Raw genomic sequence first — 15357 nt, 5'->3', positions numbered from 1 at the left:
GCGTCGCTGCGCGCGGGCCGCCCCCGCACAGCCGCTGCGGAGCGCTGGGCCGCGGCGTCTCCCGGGCAACCGGACGCTCAGCGCGCGCCGGCCCGGCGGCTTCCGGAGCCTGCGGAGCCCCCGCGCCCGCCGCCGGGGGAGCCCGGCCGCCTGCCTCCCCTCGCGGCGTAGGGCTGGGGCCGTGGTGGGGGCGCGAGCGACCCCTGGGCGGAGCCACGGTCGCGGTGCAGACGCAGCCGAGCTTCTGCCCCGCGAGCCCGACGGCGCCTCAAGAAGGCGCTCAGGAAACTCTGAAACGACCGGGGCTGGCGGCGGGCTTGTAGGAGGCGCTCCTCTCCAAGCCCCCAGCGCACTTACAATGAAGCACGAGTGGATGTTGCAAACGGGCGGCCTCCCTGCCCGGGCGGGGACCTTCAGTCCGTCCAATCCTCCGTCGTGAGTACTTTTCAGGCTTGCCTTGTGCAAACGGCTTTTGGGCGGAGGCCTGGAGCTGCTGCGTGACGGGCAGCCCCGGGCTCCAGCGCGGCGCACGCTGCCGCCGACTTCAGCACCCGGCGCCGCGGTTCTCCCCGAGACGCACCGGCCGCGCGGTGGGGGAAACCGTCAAGCGAGGGTGTGACGACTGCTCTCCTGAAGTAAACGTATCCCGCCGGACAGGATCGTTTTTGCCAAAGCTTACTCTTCTTGTTCCCAAGTACGAACTTAAAAAAAAAATACTGTATGTTAAGGAGCACATACATACTTTGTTTAGCATCAATAAAGCGGTCCTCAATGTGCCGGATTTAGGGTGACCATACTTCCTTCCCCTTCTTCCTTCGGGTGACTGACTGTACCCCTTTCCTCATCTTCGATTTTCCATCTGCTTTCATCTGCTTAGAAAATACCAGATTTATCTCCTTCCTCCTTCAAGACCAAGCATGTTCCCAATAAACTCAAATCTACATGAACTCACATCTATTCATTTCTGTACCACTTCTGCCCCCCTCCTGCTACAGAAAATCTTCTAAGGATTCAAGTAGATCACCTCAACACAAACCCAGCAGCCTGGTTTCATGGGCCGTGTGTCTGATCGCTGGGGTTCCCAAACTGTTGACTGCGGAGCTCCTGGCTCCCTTCCTCATTAGGAAGCTCTCCACAATCAGGCCCAACCTTGCTTTTTAGCTTCGTGCCCCGTTGCTATGCTCCGGGCACTCCAAACTGAGCTCAGCTGCGTTTACCACTCTTCCAGGAACGTGCATTCGAGGTCCTTGAACTTTGGTCTAGCCTACAGCTCGCTGACCTTTTGTCCTGCACCTGATAAACCCTTCATCAATTAACAACCTGGTTTATATATAACTTTCCACGTAAAGGCTTTCTTTTTCCCAAAGCATAATTAGGTGCAGCCCTTTGTACCTTTCTTTAATTTTTTTTTCATTCAAGTGGGCTCCTTGAATACTGGAAATGCTGCTTTTTCTTTTTTTTTTTTTCCAGTGCCAGTGAGGTGCCTGGATACACTGTGACATATAAGTTGGTTGAGTATTCACAAAGTAAAAAGTCTTTGCAATGAGTTTTGACTAGACTTAATAAGCTTTAACTGTAAAGTTATTTTATGCAAATCCTCTTATTCTAATACAAAAACACTTTGAATAAAGAAAATGCTTTTTGGTAAAGCAAAAAATGGAAGACAGGAAGAGAATTTCTCCTGTTGCAAGAGAAGGAAATCAGAATTTGAAATCTAACTCCTGGAGAAAAATGCTTAATGTGTTTTAGAGGGCAGTGGATACACTGCTTGTATTTTGTGTAATACATACTTCAGTAGTTAAGAGTATGTACACTTTGAACCAAAGTGGCCTGGGTTCAAATCCTGCCTCCACCACTTTTCAGCTATATTATCTTAGGAAGTTATTTAAGCTTTCTGTGCCTTAGTTTCTTCATTTGTAAAATAGCATTAACAATAGCTACCCACTTGGGCTGTTCTGGGGCTTCAGTGGGACGATATATGTAAAGCATGTAGAATCACACCTGACAGAGATACATGCACTGAACTCTTACGATATTCCCTCAAATAATACTTTTAGTGCTTACCCATGATTTTGTATAGCACGCATTTTCATATTTCTTCTAGTAATGGTGAAAACTGCTGTCTGTCCTGTTTCCTGATCTCTCCTGTAATCAGTGGCACACTTGCCAGCTGAATGACTGCAACAGGCCCAGAAACAACTGATCTCATTCTTCTCAACACTAGTGTCTAAAAAACTAGCTAATAAAATAGGTAGCTTGAACTTCAATGAAGCTGAGATACATTGCTCCAACATTTCAGTGTGTCTCTTTTCCTTCTGAATACAGATCTTTAATCAAAAAATATTAGGTGAAGCCACAAAATTTACACTTTTAAGAGTCATCAAAGATTATTCTGAGGCATGTGATCCTTGGACCACCGTCAGAAAAATGATTTAAATTCAGGTCAGCCAATGTTTCCCACATGGGGACTACACATCAGAATAATCTGTACGACTTTATACAAATAACAGGTTACTTGGGCTTGGCCCCCAAAGTGTGATTCCAGGGGTCTATGTTGTTTAAAAGCCCATGAATAACACACAAACCAGCTGTATATTTTCTGGGAATAATTCTAAGTGTCTGACAGTTAAATATGATTGTTAAATTTTCTGAGATGCGACTCTATATATATATAACTTACAGGACTTGGAAACTAGAAAAAACAGTGGTCCAGAAAAAGGATCAACAACTTGGTCAATAAATGCCAAGAACAAAATCTTAATTTCTTGAAAGTCTATTCCATGAGTCTTTCTTTTTCAAAAAGTCAATGATAATGTTATTCTGGCAAAGATGTGTTTTTGAGTCATTATTCAGTCATTAATGCTAAGATCAGTGACAATGTATTTATTTGGGAAAAGTGACACATATATACAACTGCTATAATTATTAACACCTATATGATTTAGAAGTCATGTTTTAGATAAGAAAACTGTTCTAGAGTCAAGTAAATTACCTAACATCACACAGAAGGGTGGTGACACTACCAAGAGTAGAAATGGTGCCTCATGATCCACCATCCAGTTCTTCCAATCTAATTGTCCCCTTCTTTAACTTCCAAAACTGCATTCCCAACACGCTCCCCTTCCTTTCTGTAACCCAGGAGTTGGCATACTTTTTCTATAAAAGGGTCAGACGGTAAATGTTTAAGGCTCTGTAAGCCATACAGCTTTCTTGCAACCATTCACCTCTGTCACTGTAGCACAAACACAGCCATAAACAACACATAAATGAGTATGTGGTGCGGTGTTCCAATGAAACTTTATTTACAAAAACAGGTGGTAAGCAGGATTGGGCTGAGGTATGTTTGCCGACACCTGCTCCGTAAGACTATGAATGTTCAATTGATTTTTCTGATCGGAAAGTTGAAAATTCTATCAAAGATGCCCCATTATGAAACTGAGATGACACTTCAAATAAAAATATGATCTAAGGGACATGAAGTATTTAAGGGGGTATTTAAAGAGTCAACGCAGAATGATTAAAAACTGTTTTCTCCTTAATATATTTTAGTCTTACTCCATATAAGCCAGATGACAAGCTACTATACAACCGCATGTTAAAAAACATGTTTATTTTACACTATGTACAATCAGGAACATATTTAAAAGCATTATCAATTAAAATAAATGAAGACCATAAATCACAATTTAGTTTGTTCCTAGTGTATATATCCACATTAAAATATAAAGAACATATACCAAAAAAGAGCCAAAGTGTGCATTTTGCTAAAACTTGGTATATACATATTCCATTGGAAAAAAGCAATCAAAAAGGACCTTAAATCAAAACTAAGTTCCTGTGATGTGTAGTAACCATTATATTGTTCATATGAGGTAGTAACTAAATTATTTTGGCCATGTGTGAATACTCTAAGTCAAAAGAAATATGAAAATGATCATAAAATAAGGCCAACCAAAGCAAAAATTTCACTAGAAATTTGAACCACTCCACTCTATGGAATGTTATAGTTCTTCAATATGATTATATGAAATGTTTAGTGTGGACTCTTTAATAATGCTAATTTATCCTTTGTGCATACTTTGCATACTGTAATTCAGACAACAACTGCAGTGTTATATCACGGTACCGCTATTCTGTGATTCAAAATTTTTTCAAAGGTATGTTTTTAAGCACAGACAATCTTACAGGATTCTGCTTAAATATAAAAAGACCAGTTACTACAACAGGTGGTTAATTGGTTTGTTTCACATAGAAAACAATCCAAATACATTTAAAAAAAGATATTGTGGAGCCAAATGTGTATTGACAATGTCACAGCTTACTTTTGTGACTTAATACATCACATATCGATATTCTGTGCAAATATAAACACCAGTGTACTTGCATTAAAATTAAAAACAAGATTATAAAATGATTATAGCCTCCATTACAATTTTGAAAGTTACAAGATTTATATTTGTATTACTAAATTACATATAATAAAAATACAATAGTGTTAAATGTACTGTTTGCCAGCATCCCATTTTGTAATATAGCCACACCCAAGAATATACTAAGAATTCTTAAAATATTAACCCCAGTTGCATTTTTCATCAACATTTACATTTGTACAGATAAGACGCTTACTTGTACATCTCATAAAAGTACATTATCTACATAAATTCTTAGTGTATGTCTTCAGCAATATGAAGTTTCACAGAAAAATACTGCCCATATGTACAAAGATTACATAACAATGAATTAAGCACTTGTGTGGTTCAATATGCTAAATATATCCATACCACTTAAAACAAAAAGGCTCCCCATCTTGTCTCATGCCACAATAAATTACATGTAACTGAAGCCAGGTCACTGCAGCTTTTGTACAGCTTCAAGCATTCATCAATGTTGCGGCAGTAGTGTTTGTTCTTTCTAGAATTAACTGTCCAAAGCACAGACTTCCTCAGTAACTGTTTTCATGGCCTGCCAGGATGTATAAGTTGCTATTTGCCGTGGGGTTATCAGTTGGCCTACTTTCCAAAACCACGACCCTAAAATAATAATAATAATAATAATAATTAATAATAATCAGACAAAATGTTATTCTTGAAAACTAACGTTAGCAGAAACGTTTTCCATTGCTTCTTCATTTTATGCCTCTATAAATGCTGTTTATTTGATTTGTGGACAGAAAATGATTTGCAAATCCCTATGATTACAGAACCAGTTCCAACCCCAGGAAATAATTTTGCTGCCCACCATCTCCCACCTCTAAGCTGGTGTTCTAAGGGTCAGAGGTAGAGAAAACCTGTATTTGGAATAATTTGGGGAACTTAATTTTTACAAGGTATAAAATCATCTGTCGTTCAAGAATCAGAAAGTATACCAGAATAGAACCCAAAGATTCTATGTGGCACTAAAACCAAAAAGTTTTATTTGTTAGCATATGGTATTTCCTCTTTCTCACCCTGTAAATCATACTTTAGATAGCACATTTAATGCAAAATTAGTACTGACAGATAGATATATTCCTGCTACTTGGAAGATCAGGCACATTTTATAACTTTCTGACTTGTGAATTCTTCAGTGTGAAAAATACAATGTTGAATATATTACTGTAGAAATTTCAATTCCCTTGAAAAAGAAATCAGTTTCATGCTGGATTTATGAAATGCATTTAGTACTATGTATTTAACACAACCCATTCTCCATACCTGTCAGATCCAAGCAGTCTGAAAATTCTTGTGTTATCTGAAATTTCTTGTGTTACCTGTTCAATTAAAATATAAACTTAATTTCTGGAATTAAAGGCACAAAATTTTATATGGGCATTTAATTTATAGCTCTACTGAAAAGAAATATAATTCCTAAGATGAAAATAGAACCTTGCATGATTGTTAACTTAAATCAGTACATAAATACATCAGAGTTTGTTAGTCTATGTGCTTAATTTTCAATTAATCATAAAATAGGAGAGTAGGAAAACCATTTACTTATTAATTACAGACCCCGGAAAAATTTAAAAGCAAGCACCTAGACCATTTATCGATCAGAAACCTCTGTCAGTTATGTTAATACTAACAGCAAGGCCACTGTAGCAGCAAGCCACTCAGATCTGGTTCTTTTATTTCAAAGGCTGCACTGTGGTATGATGGGACAAATTCGAGATTGGAATTTGAAGCCCTGCTCTCCCACTTATGGGAGTGTCCAGTTACGACACTGGACAAGGTTATATAATTTCCTGAAAATGGTTTTGTCTTCTGTAAAATAAAAAGAGAAAAATCTCTACCCTGCAGTACTGTGCAGTGTTCTTAGAAGCAGTAGTAGGTATAAGCACTAGCTAAGGCAGTGCTTATACTTACTTAGCTTACTAGCTAAGGCAGTGCTCAATAGATGATTTTTCTTTCCTGTATCTCCCCCAGTCTCCTGAAATAGTATTTTCTGAAGGCATGTATCCTTTAAGAAGTCCTCAGTGTGGCAAATTACCAGTTGGGAAGTTAAAGATAAGTCTATGGGAGAAAGAAAAACCCACTATTTTTGCTTACTAAATGCAAAACATTCTAAATTATAATGGCATAACTTCTCCCCACAATGTCATAGGCTGAAAAAACCATTTGATTTCCAAACTAAATGCATTCTATTAGTACCTCTAAAATTGGTTATTCTGGAAACACTAAGGATTCTCACTCTCTTTTGGAACCCAGCACATCTGAAGGCTACAACCTGTTAACTTCAGTAATAGTGGCTCACCATGACTGATCTTCAGTGTGTTTGGGGGTTTGCCTAATAGAAGGACCTAACATTTTTGGAGGAGCAGTATTCAGTACAGGCTGTTGGCACAGTTTGAAACAGCCCCTCAGGGGATTTTTTTGGACAACCTTTTCTTTTTCTGAAACTGCTCTCTTGTATCCTGCCCATGGTGTCTTTCTTTCTCTGCCTAGTGTTTATTAGTTGCTGACTATTCTTATCTCCTGCTCAATTCCCCCAGGTGATTTTTCAAACTTCCTGAGAAGCCCTTTTGTGGGAAGAGCTACTAGAAACATATTAGCTATGAAGTTTCTTTTCTTTCATTTAAAATTTTTATTTTTAAGCAGTCTCTACAACCCAATGGGGCTCGAATTTATAACCCTGTGCCTTGGCTAAAAGCCGCATGCTCTACAGATGGAGCCCCTGTACAGATGGAGTCAATCAGATGCCCCTATGACTTTTCTGGAATACTTATTATAAGCCAGGCATTATGCTAAGCATATTACATGCTTCCTTTCATTTAATATTAATAACTCAAAGAAGTAAGTACTATTTTGTTATCTTCAATTCACAAATGAAAAAGTATAGGCAAAGAGAAGTTAAGTGACATGCAATGGCCACAGTTATGAAATAGCAGGATGGAGACTTGAATCCGGTACTTTCAACTCCAGAACTCATGCTCATGGTAACTCTGCTATAATGTCCACTTGGTTAGAAGACATACTTTGAGCTTAGAATGACAGTTTAGAACACAAATGAGCTACTTTCTTGCTTCAGGCACCCAAGGTTCTCTTTTCCCTCTAATGCTCAAGTGAAAGTTAAACTATTGAGAGGGGTTTGGGGTACTGAAACGTTGGAAACGTCCAAGGAAACTGAGAGTTTCTGGTGACTTAATTTGCCCATAATATTCTTAGGGGCAATACCACATCTTGCTCACATCTGTAATCCCAGTGCATTCTGGTGGAAATGCTGAGCAGAACTGAGTATGTCACAGGAACTGGGAGTTAAATTGTTCCTGGAGCTAAATTAAGGCAGGAAGAAACAAGTGGGGCACCTGGGTGGCTCAGTCAGTTAAACATTGACTCTTGATTTCAGCTCAGGTCATGGTTTCAGGGTTGTGAGATTAAGCCCCATATTGGGTTCTGCACTCTGCTTGGCATTTTCTCTCCCTCTGCCCCTCCCCCCATGCTCATGTTCTCTCTCTAAAATAATAAATAATAAATAGAATCTAAACAAAAACCAGACATACAATTTGCATATCTCTACCAAAGCATCTATAGAAAAGGAGAGGAGGAGCCAAAGAATCTTATAAATGTCAAGTGAATACGGGTAAGAGAGACAACAGGTAAGGCAGTTGAAAAGGAATGTGCAATCCTTTACTTATAAGCCTGCTCTGGTCATTATTTCTGAAATACAAAGTAGAAAGTTGCCTCAAGACAGAGCCAGCATCTACACTCTTGTTCCAAGTGTGGTCTGGGAGAGTTGAAAGAAAATCACTTTTAGCAGTATCAGGAAATTCTTGTTCTGAATGTAGGAGTATCTGGTTGCACATAAAATATGCACTGGAGTTGTTTGAGTGAATGGAGAGAGGTGCTGCAGAGTATGTGCTATTAATTTAATTACCAGGCTGAATACAGTAAATATTAATAAAGTGAGCATACCAAGTATTCCTCTATTAATTAGGAATTTTTCAAAGTTAAAGGAAATTATTTGAAGTAGAATTTGATAGCTTCATGACTATTTAATGGACACAATTTTTAAAAGCTTACCTCATTAGATCTAAAACTTCTACCTTGCATTCCATGTTTCCAGAACGCTAGCACACTGTCTTGTAGGCAAACTAGCAGGCAAGAACAGCTCAGTTACTGTTAATAGTACAAAAGTTCAACCAATAAGCATCATTTTGTCCCTCTATCTTGTATAGCAATACTTCATTTAATAACTATCAGCTATTCCATATTTACATGGCATCTTTACTTTTGTTTTTGTTTTGTTTTTTTTTTGCATCTTTACTTTTGAAATGAAAAATACACATATGCCAGATAGAACTTATTCAACTTTTTGGCAGGAAAAAAGAAAATTCTTCAAAAATATTGTTTTGTTTCTAGAAATTTTTTTGAAAATATTTGAAAATGACAATATTTGAAAATAAGGTGTTTCAAACACCTAGAAAAATATGAGAATAGCACAGAAACATATGCATTTACTATTTAACTAGCAAATCCTAACATTTTGCCATATTTGCCTTTTGTTTTAAATAAAAACAAATATAGCTGGCATCCACATAAAACCTCCTGTAATCCCATTCCAGTCCTTCTTCCCTCCCTGATACACTATTTTAAAACTGGTGCTTGGGCAGCCCGGGTGGCTCAGTGGTTTAGCGCCACCTTCAGCCCAGGGCGTGGTCCTGGAGACCCGGGATCGAGTCCCAGGTCAGGGTCCCTGCATGGGGACATGCTTCTCCCTCTGCCTGTGTCTCTGCCTCTCTCTGTCTCTCATGAATAAATATAAAATCTTAAAAAAATGCATATTTAAATACATACTTTTGTGTGTATTCAGCAAGGAAACGTCCAATTTTGTTTCTTGTAGATAGCCAATTGTACCAGCATCATTTGCTGAACATCCACCATTTTCCACTGACATATTATGCTTATAAATTTCCATCTATATATAGGCCCATTTCTGAGCCTTCTCTTCTAGAGCCACTGTTCTATTTATTTATCCCTGTCTTGCTTGAGCCCACACTGTCTTAATCACTATAGCTTTATAAAAGTTTCAACACTGAGTAGGGCAAGTATTCTTTGAAATGTATTTTACTGTTCTTAGCCTTTGGTTCTTTCATATGAATTTTAAGATCAGCTTATCAAGTGGCATAAAACATCTTGTCAGGATTTTTATTATAAATGCACTAAATTTGTGGTTTCATTTATTAAGAACTGACACCTTTCTTATATTCTGTCATTCTATCCATGGACATGGTATAGTTCTTCATTTGTTCAAATCGACTTTTATGTTTTTAAACAATAATTTTAAACAATTTGGAATTTCCTAGATAATGACCTTAAACATATTCTGATTACATTTAATTCCACCTATTTTATTGCCATTGTCAATGAGATCTTTTTTCCTTTCAAAAATTTCACAATTACCGGCACACTGAAAAGTGATTCATTTCTGTTAGTCACATTCAGCAACTCTGAATTCTCCTAGTGGTTCCTGTTTAGAGAGCTGTACATTCTATATAGATAATACCATCAGCAAAAAAGGATCTTGTGTTTTTTTCTTTCTAATCCTCATAGTTTCCTTTCTTGTCTAGTAAGATGTTGAAATGTGATGATAGTAGGTATTCTTACCTTGTTCTTGACTTTAATGGGAGAGTTTAACCATTAAAACATGAATATTTTAAAATATACTTTGCTAGATGAAGAACATTTCCTTCTATTCCTAATTTGCTAAGAAGTTGGGTTCTTTTTTTCTTAAATCACGAATGACTTGGATTTTACTCAATGCTTTTTGTCTATTTACCAAAAAATTATGTGATTTTTTGCTTTTAAAATTTAGTAAACAAATTTTCTGATGCTTAACTATCCCTACTTTCCTGACATAAAGTCTATTATTTGATGATACAGAATTCTATTTGTTAGTACTTTAGATTTTTTTCAAAATCTATTTTTGTGAGACTGGATAATTTTGTTTTCTATGTTAATCTTGCTTGACCTTAGTATCAGTGTCAAACACTGATTTGTTCAGCATTCCTTCTCTATCAATAATCTGAAATAGTTTGTATAGATAGAGATCATCTCTTTTTTTAAGGGTGGATAAAAATCTCCTATAAAGCCATCAGGCCTTAGGTGCGGAGAGTCTTGGTTACCAGGCATCTCAAGCAAGGAGCCTGGCTCTGGTTCCTATCTCCTGTGGGATACTTTTCATCTTCTTTATTACCAGGAGCCCAGCACATCTGTTGGCTTCAGGCCTGCATACTGCTTTGAGTTTCTGTTCTTTATCTTACTCTTTGGCCCTGACCTTGTGTTTTTAAGCATGGATTCCATTTTAACATCTTGAAGAGATTTCCCTCATTATCATCGGCATTTGCTTGCTGGCAGAGAGGCATTCTAATTGGAGGACAGAGTAAAAATAGAGCCAGGAATAAGACAAATGAACTATTTGCTCTCGGCCCTACCCTCAATCAACATATATATGTGGAAATATCTTTCACTGATAACAAGACCAAAAAAATTGTCTAGTTAAATACTGAATTAGCTCTCCTTCATTTTTCCAGCATCATCTCATATTATGATCATTTTTACCTACTTTTCTGGAATGTAATCATTTTAGAATACTGATTCTGTAAGAAATCTTTTTTCAGAAAACACTCTAGTCAAGCAAAATGTGAGGATGATAAGGAGATTCCATGATCTCATTATGGAGGTGCTTAAAATGCTGATAAGCAAATACAACAGCAAAAATATAACAGAGTACCCTAAGTCTGAAATTTTCAAGTATTTATAGGGAAACTACAGGAATTTGGAGAAATGGGAATTCACAACTGTGTTATGAAAAATAATATTTAATTATTTCTTTTGAAATGTCAAATCTCTAAGGAGGGTAACATTATTTATAGATTATATCAGTTATTAACTATTTCAGAGAATTATAAAAGACTGCTACTTCAAATAACTATCACATAAGTTATTTTAAGGAGCTCTTACTGAAATCATACAAGAAATCCAAAACTTTTACTTACCTATTGATTCAATCTGGAAATCAAAGGTGAGTTCAGATGATAGTTTTCTGCTAGATTTTAATCTTCCTTGGAGATTTACTATTTTGATACAACCTAAAGAAGGTAGGGAAAATTCACTCAGAAACCAAGATTAAGAAAAAAGTGTTAAAATAAGGTGTTCATAAAGAAAAACTTACAGTCCAAGCATACAAGAATGGTATCTCTCTCCAGTTGAGTTACGTGAGTAACATTTGTCTGTGGGCTATCTGTAACACAAACAAACTCAATAAACTTACACAAAAAAGTAATATTGAAAGCACAGAAGTATAAAAACAAGAATTCTGAACATCACTGAATTTGAAATGGATTTACATTTTTAGCTATACATATATAGTGGCTGAACCAGGCTGCTTGGGGGTCAAAACTCTGATCCAAGTGCTAAACAAAGTGAGTGCTCGGTGGAACGCTATCGTCATTACTACTGTCAATCTTCTTCATTTGTATGTGGAATCAGGAGTCTAATCTTCTATATTATGGTTATGAGTGATTCCTCCTTTTAAGCTCAGAAGGCCACGGACTATGCTTTTGTACTTTATTATATGGTTGTGCCTGGCACCACATGTAATATTTACTGAGTGAATCAAAGTCAAATATTTCAAGTACAAATGAAATTAAAAGAAATACTGAAGTATTTTGAGAAGTATAAATACCAAAATGCAAAGAGGCATTACTTTTATTATAATGATTTATCAAAGTTCTTACAAACTCAGAATATTTAAATAATGATTTGCCATAAAGTGAAAAGTAGGTTATCCTAAACTTTATATGAACGTCAAAACTGAAATTGCTGAGCTATAGGCCTTTGTTTCTGGCCTTATATTTCCTAAGAGTCTGATGACCTACAGTCCGCTGTTTCTATTTCCCATAGTATTTAGGTATCCAAGGACTGCAGTATTTCAGACCTGCAAATGTATTTTAGACCTGGTACTTCTGTAACTATCCAGGGCTGAAAGAACCTAGAGTAGGCCTCCTGCAAATCTGATCTTTGTAGCCCTTATACACATGGGTGAAAATTAACAATCTATTCAATCTAGATCTACACAATCTATTTCAGTTCAGGAAGCCAGTCCAGCATTACTAGAGAGAAAGCCAGGAAAATAAGGTTTTATCAACTGCTTGTATTAATTAGTTACCACGCACTGGAATCATCTAGAGATCTTTAAAAAATACTGATGCATAGCTTTACCTCTAGATGTTCTTATTTAATTGAGGGTGTGTGTGACTTGAGGTGTCAGGAGTTTTAAAAGCTTCCCAAGTAGATTCTAAACTGCAGCAGAGTTTAGGAAACCACTGGTTTAGAATCTCGTTTGATGTAAAAGTCTAACTATACTTTCTCTTACTCAATTTTTATCTCACCATCTCAAAACCAGAGATGAGTTATACTTATCATATTTAACCTCTAATAAAGAGATATCCTTACAGGAAGGGAATGAAATTAAAAATTCCTTAAAAGGAAGGTACCCATAGTATTAAATTCTTTTGTGCAGAGATTAGGCCCTTCATTCAATAGTTTGTAGAGAAGGATTTAAAATTAAAATGCTTGGGAGAAATAAGGCATTAACTGAAAATCACTAACAATAAAGTACCAGTCACCCAACAATGCCTGTCTGTAAAACAGAGGCGAAGAGATCAGGAAAGCAGGAGTGAGCCCACTATCTGAAAGGAAGAAGCAGTGTCTAAGGGAAAAGGCCGTATAGATTATTTAGGGGAGCCAGAGAAGCCACATTATGTTGCCAAGGGCCAACCACGTTTTCCTTCAACAATATGTCCTTAAAGGAAAACGGTTTCAAGTTTCCTGGGCTTCAGTAAGTCCTGTAATTGTCTCTAGGGTTCTTAATGTGTTTGTGATTTTTTTCTACTGCAGAAAACTTCAACTCTTAATTTCTTTCCTTTTGTGAACACTCAGGCTTCCAACAAACTCCTGACTCATCAGTATTTAGTAGTAAACTGGCTTAACATTTCCGTAAGAACCCAAAAACTCTGACAAAGAGGCTCTACAAGACTTTTAAAAATTGCCTTCTAGGGGCACCTGAGTAGTTCAGTCAGTTAAGCATGACTCTTAATTTTGGCTCAGGTCATGATCTCAGGGTCATGAGATTGAGCCCTATGTCAGGCTCCACACTGGGCATGGAGTTCTGTTAAGATTATCCCCCTCAATCTCCCTGTCCCTCTACCTCTCTGCCCTTCACATGCCTTGCTCTCTAAATAAATAAAAAGTGCCTTCTAAAATGGCCACTGTATTTTACAGCAAAACACCATACAATGTCATTTTAAAAGGGAGAAACAACAAAAGGAGCTCCATAATAAATACAGTGCTTTAAAAATAAGAAAAAAAAAACTGTCCAGGTTACTTTTTTTAAAGTGTAAAAGTTCAGATTTACTTACCACATAACACAAGTTTTACTAATGCGTACTGATTATAACAAAATTGAAGGTTTCAAACTATAATCAAATTTCTGTAAAAAGCTCATTAATTGTAAATAATATTTCTAGCTATGAAGGAAAGATCTGCTATGCAACTAAACAACGCAGATCAAAATGTAAGGAAACAAGTTATATAAAAAATTATTTTCAAGTACCATCTAATATTTCAGAAGGAGCTATTTCATTATAATTTATATCCTAATTACAAATCATTAAAAATTTATTAAAGTTATAGTAGCTGTGTTTCAATTCTAGGAATAAAATGGAAAATAAACTACACTCAGTGCAGTTTTTCCTTTTATTTAAATCAACTTTTCTAGGCCTGAGATAGGTGTATTTGTGTAGTTTTCAAAGTGTGGTTCCTGTATTCACATCATCAGCACCACATAGGAACATACAAAAGTAAAATCCGCAGGTCCCACGTCAGATGTACTGAACGAAGAACTCTCGCAGTGGGGGCCAGCAAGCCTCCAGGTGATTCAGATGTATACTTGGGTTCAGGAATGCATTATGTTTTAAATGTGTCAAACAAATTAGCTGTTTTAAAGCAAGCCATATTCTTTTTCCAGAAGTTATTAAGTTATTCCAGATTAGATTTTAATATGTTATTCCAGATTAGTTTTTTATGCACTATATTTGCCTGAGAGCTACAGTAAGTTTATTATTTATAAAATCAAATAATGTATTGGCCTTAATAATCAACAAAAATCACAAACCTGATTCTGTAAACCATGAAGAGGTAGAATTTGGATTGACTGTTTCAAATCGAACCACTTGGTTGAAGTCTCTCCCTCTACTGACACCAACACAGACTAAAGGGTACTCCTGTTCAGGAACTACCAGCATTTCAAACATTCTAAGTGGACATGGTATAGGAAAATCTATGTGCTAAAGAGAGAAACAAAAATATATTAAACAAAGGAAAGCAAAAGCCAAATAGTTTCATGAGAACACCGTTAAGAATTTTTAGTTTTATGAAAATAAAGAAAATAACTCTCTACTAAAAGATTGCTTCTTGCCACAGAAACTTTGGATATGCAGAGAAATACAAATTATAAAGTATTTAAGGTTTAAGCACTGTACAAATTTTTTAAAGTTAAAAAAATCACATAATTTTAGGACATCATGGCTAGAAGGGAACTTATAAATCACCTGTCTAGCCCTCTCTTTTCAGAGGTGGAAACCGAGACCTAGGAATCTGGTGACTGGTCCAGGGTCCTCCAGCCCTTTCTGGCAGTATCTCCTGCCTCCCAATTTGATGCTGCTTCAGTTATACTCCCTGCCTTCTTATCCAACTGAGCAAACATGGGTAAGAGCACTGAAATGCTAGTTAGCAAGAAACCCTCTTCTTGTAACTGGACAGGAAAAAAAAAATCACAAATAAGAGATATTTATCCTCATATCTCAAGTGACTATTCATGAAC

The 15357-nt window shown here is 36.9% G+C and overlaps 2 protein-coding genes across 16 annotated transcripts in view; both read right to left on the bottom strand.

Annotated features, from left to right (window-relative positions):
* The window catches only part of CDKL4 (cyclin dependent kinase like 4), an 82587-nt gene extending 77618 nt beyond the window's left edge, over window positions 1-4969 (bottom strand). For 5 of the 10 annotated variants that reach the window (XM_072770454.1, XM_072770451.1, XM_072770444.1 and 2 more), the window contains exon 1: window positions 4782-4918. The gene's annotated coding sequence lies outside the window, so the exon portion shown is untranslated. Of the gene's footprint in view, window positions 1-357; window positions 702-742; window positions 870-952; window positions 1240-4781 lie in introns of those variants that run through there. The other 5 variants (XM_072770448.1, XM_072770446.1, XM_072770449.1 and 2 more) reach the window with 5 other exon arrangements.
* Window positions 3279-15357, bottom strand: part of MAP4K3 (mitogen-activated protein kinase kinase kinase kinase 3) — a 187734-nt gene continuing 175655 nt past the window's right edge. For 5 of the 6 annotated variants that reach the window (XM_072770434.1, XM_072770435.1, XM_072770436.1 and 2 more), the window contains 6 exons: window positions 14650-14821; window positions 11647-11715; window positions 11471-11563; window positions 8496-8566; window positions 5694-5749; window positions 3279-5030 (listed from right to left, as the gene is read on the bottom strand). In XM_072770434.1, coding sequence (XP_072626535.1) covers window positions 4943-5030; window positions 5694-5749; window positions 8496-8566; window positions 11471-11563; window positions 11647-11715; window positions 14650-14821 — 549 coding nt within the window. In that variant the 3' untranslated portion in view covers window positions 3279-4942. Of the gene's footprint in view, window positions 5031-5693; window positions 5750-8495; window positions 8592-11470; window positions 11564-11646; window positions 11716-14649; window positions 14822-15357 lie in introns of all 6 variants that reach the window. The other variant, XR_012004491.1, reaches the window with a different exon arrangement.

The sequence above is a fragment of the Canis lupus genome, chromosome 12 (assembly GCF_048164855.1).
Source record: "Canis lupus baileyi chromosome 12, mCanLup2.hap1, whole genome shotgun sequence".
NCBI lineage: Eukaryota > Metazoa > Chordata > Mammalia > Carnivora > Canidae > Canis > Canis lupus.
This window is presented reverse-complemented; position numbering and strand designations above follow the sequence as displayed.